The sequence below is a fragment of the Medicago truncatula genome, chromosome 3, assembly GCF_003473485.1.
Source record: "Medicago truncatula cultivar Jemalong A17 chromosome 3, MtrunA17r5.0-ANR, whole genome shotgun sequence".
In the NCBI taxonomy this organism is placed as follows: Eukaryota; Viridiplantae; Streptophyta; class Magnoliopsida; order Fabales; family Fabaceae; genus Medicago; species Medicago truncatula.
Window position 1 is genome coordinate 2,867,636 of NC_053044.1, and position 4,185 is coordinate 2,871,820.

The 4,185-nt window shown below is 36.4% G+C and overlaps 1 protein-coding gene across 1 annotated transcript; it reads right to left on the minus strand.

Annotated features, from left to right (window-relative positions):
• Positions 1-357: 357 nt before the first annotated feature.
• LOC25488534 (disease resistance protein RPM1) lies at positions 358-4,185 on the minus strand. Its single transcript, XM_013603418.3, has 2 exons — positions 1,107-4,185; positions 358-632 (listed from the first exon to the last, which is right to left on the minus strand). The coding sequence occupies exon 1, from the start codon at positions 3,989-3,991 to the stop codon at positions 1,154-1,156; it is 2,838 nt and encodes a 945-aa protein (XP_013458872.1). The 5' UTR covers positions 3,992-4,185; the 3' UTR covers positions 358-632; positions 1,107-1,153.

Below are 4,185 nucleotides of genomic sequence, written 5' to 3' on the forward strand. Positions count from 1 at the left end.
GTATTTTTAAAGAAAATTTAGATTACGAAATTACAAATACTTAAATATTATTTGATATGATTTTATTATAAATTAAGAATGCCCTTTATGTCATTTTACATTTATCAGCTAGTTTTATCAAACACTTCAGTTAGCTTATAAGCTATCAATCATCAGCTATAAGCTATAAGCTATCAGTCATCAGCTATAAGCTATAAGTTAGCTTATCAGCTATCCGCTATTTTTACCAAACAGAGCCTACAACACTATACTAAAAGCTCTTTTCCTTCATGGATCTTGCTAACCAGTGCCCTTAGGCCAATGGTTAAGGAAAGCTCCCACCAATCTTAAACTCTAGAAATTGAAAAAGTAGGAAAGTAATGTCAAAAGACGTCTGATTGTCTGAAAGGAGTCCAGATATAGGTCTTTTTTTTTTGTTACAAGGTTTAGAATCAAAGCTTCCACAACCAAATTATAAAACAGCAAATAACAAATAAAATAGAAAAGCCAAAGTCACTTAGTGAATGGAATCCACATTTTCCTTGATTTGTGCAGGATGAGGAGAAAATGTGTTATTTCGAATTGAAGCACCATATAAGAAATGAAGAACAAAATACGACACCTTTGAGCTGTAACACAGAGAACCCGAATTTCTGTCCACATTAACACAATAAATAATCTAGTCAGTTATCTTATACAGTTGCAATTTAATTGATCATGTTAAATGAAGCGTCCCTATAAAACTGGATGCCACTGCCAAATTGCATTACATGATATGATAGCACATCGAAATTTAAATCAATAAAAGTACAATAAAAGTTATAACCAGCATCGTTCATGAAAAGTATCTTCAGTTATTTCACAAGATATTTGTGAAATAACTCATCAGGTTCCCTTTTGCAACCAGTTTTACCACCTGATGAGTCTACTCAGTGTTAAAATGCATTCACACTCAGGCCAGAAAATGGTGTTTTTGAATAATGAATTTGGTGTTTCATTTATGTCCATTTACTCTCCTATTAAATTATATATATATTTTTCATTTATTTTGAAGAGAAAGAATAGTGAAAATGTCAAGCCTATTAAAGATAAATAAGAGAAGCATGGCGCGATCAGAGGAGAGGTACCTTATTATTTTGAAGCTGTCTAGATACCATAGAGCATTCTCTTTAGCTCAGGACTCCTTGGAGGATGATTTTATAGTGTGAATCTCATAATCATAGAATTTTGGGCCAACCCAACGACGAAAGAAAACAAGAGGAACATGCTTGATAATCCAGTAGCTGTGTCCTTTGTCTGGTTCAATGCTGTTAACAAATTTATCTGGCATATCAGATAATTCAAAGATTTTGAGTTTATCCAAGTGTTTGATGCCAGAGGGTACCTCCTTCAGTTGGAGGATCTTTTCCAATCTTATATACTCAAGAGAAATCAAAGCTCCTTTCTCTATAAGAATAGAATTTGGTCTATTCAAGTAACTGAGAATCAGTTCTTTCAATTTTTGAAATCCTCCATTTTGAAAATGCAAAATTTCACCATCGTAAGCATCGTCCCACACAGATAGCTTCAGTAAATTTGGCAAGTTTTTTAGTGACTGCATTGGATCATCTTTCAGCTTGGATAAAGCCAGCTTTATCTCAACAAGATACTCCAATTTTGGGATCCATTCAGGCAATGTATCTAGTTTAGCTTTCAAATGAAGCCGCCTAAGTTTTGGTGGGGTTGACGCAAAGTTTAAGTCAATAATTTCATCCTCTGCTATTGCAGTGATATTAAGTGATTCAAGGTGTTGCATCTCTTCTACTGCAGCACTTATGGCCTCCCCATGTTCTCTTCTTACATGCCTTAAACCTAACCTTCTTAACTGCCTTAACATTTTCATCTCTTGAATGAGATCTACCCCCCCATGATCGACCTCCACATAATATAGGTTTTGAAGGGAAGTCAAGTTTTTAATACCTTTTTTCACCAACACACCGGTTGTAAATCCCAAAAGAGAATACTTTGCATCATAATTATTATGGAAAGCAAGAAGGTGCCGTAGCTTTGTAAGCTTGTTTATTTCACTTGGCATCTCATGAACAGATGTGTCTCTTAAGTCCAATGTCTCTAAGTTCTGTAGTTCACCAATAGATTTAGGAAGAACCTTTACTTTTGTATTCCTTAGGTTTAAGTACCTTAAGTGAAAAAGATTCCCAAAATTATTAGGAATATAATTCAAAGACGTACCTTGAATGTCAAGTACCTTCAATATCCTAGACTGTGAACATAATTTACCAATGAAAGGCTCCAACAATCCACCTTTTCCAAAAACATGAATAGCACGAAAATGTGAATTGTTTGCTCTCATCAACACATTGTTGGAATGAGAAGCTATTGATAGGCGTCTAGATATTCCAACAGCGACAGATTCACCTTCATGCACGAAATGACAGAAACTTAAATTCTTCATTTTTCTAATGATCACTTCCCGCAATAAATCATGGACTTGACATGTTTTAACTTTCCCTTCAAAGCCAACATTTGAGACCTGAATCAGACTTCTGTGAATCAATTCTGACAAGTATTCCTCAGCCACTTGCTCCAAAGTTCTTCTCTCATCAGATTTGACAAACCCCTCAGCTATCCATTGCCTAGTTAGTCTCCTATGATTAATGGAGTAATCCTCTGGATATATACCAAAATACAAAATGCATGGTTTTAAATAGTACGGCAGGCTGTCATAACTGAGAGATAAAATCTTTGTTAGATTGGTTAAATGGGCATTACGTCCCAATTCCAATCTCATATTTTCACTCACGTTTTGCCATTCAATCATTGTTTTAGATTTTGTTGAAAGTAGACCACCAATGGCTACAATTGCCAGAGGTAGCTGCTTGCATTTTAGAACAATTTCTTTTGACACAGCCTCAAGCTCTGGTGGACAATGCCCACCAGGTTCAAATCTAAATACTTTCTTACAGAAGAGTTCCCATGCTTTGTTTGGAGGCAAAAGTTGCAGGTTATGAATATGAGTTAGAAAGGATTTCTTGAAAAATTCTGCAACATGCATCATTCTAGTAGTGATTATGATCCTACTACCTTTATTGTTATTAGGCATGGCAAATTCAACCTGGTCGGAAAAATCTTCTTGCCAAACATCATCAAAGAATACCAAATACCTCTTATGTTGCAGGTATTGCCTTACTTGTATAATCAGTGACTGGTCATCCATTTTGTGCAACATCAGTGGAAGAGGGTCTTCAGTTCCCCGACAAAATTGCTCCATCATGTTTATCAACAAACCTCTCACAGTGTATGATTGAGAAACTGTGATGCAAGCACGACAATCAAAGTTTGTTGTTACCTTTTGGCTGTCAAAAATTAGCTTGGCAAGAGTAGTTTTTCCTATACCCCCCATTCCCACCACTGAAATCACTTTGCGCTCAGATATACCTTCCAATAACCAACCAGACAATTCTTCTTTTGGGCCTTCAATGCCTACAACTTCTGTTTCTTCAATGAAAAGGGAAGACAGTCGAGGATCACGCCATCTTCCATTTTCTGTCTCTCCACTGCGGTTTCTTTGGCTTGAGGATCCTTGCTCGTGTGAAATTTGAAAGTTATACCTCTGGCTTCTTTCCTTGATTCCACGAATTGACAACTTGATGTCCTGAATCTCTGATGCAATTTTATGATGGGGAATCAAAGTTTTGATTCGGCTTGTAACCTTGTTGACTAAAGATCCACGTCCATGAGGATTGGCCCTATGTATCAACCGAAGGTATTCATCAATGACATCTTCAATGCGAAATGATGCTTCTCTCAGCTGCTTCACCCAAGTTCTTATTCCATCATTGATGTCTGCTTCATCCGCAGCCCTTATGTCTGCATCTTTGAGGAAGACTTGAATGCTCTCAAGTTCATCTTTGATGTCTGAAAAATCTCTGTGTACACCTCTCAAAAGATTTGTTTCTTCTTTTAGGAACTGGAACACTTCCCCCAGGGCAAACAATACTGCAGTTTCTGCCATTTAACTCTCATATCATATTGCTAGCTGCTACCTTACAATTATGCTATTGGGATTATTGTGTATTTTTTCTCTTCTTTTTTTTTCTTTCAATCTGGGTACAGTAACTTTACGCGGCTGTATACAGGCCACATAAATCATAGATAAGCAAAGCAACCGAGTATGTAAGTCTAGATTCTTTTGACAAAATGGCAAGT

Coding starts and splice junctions, on each gene's coding strand:
- LOC25488534 (XM_013603418.3), bottom strand. CDS start 3,991: ATGGCAGAAACTGCAGTATTGTTTGCCCTGGGGGAAGTGTTCCAGTTC.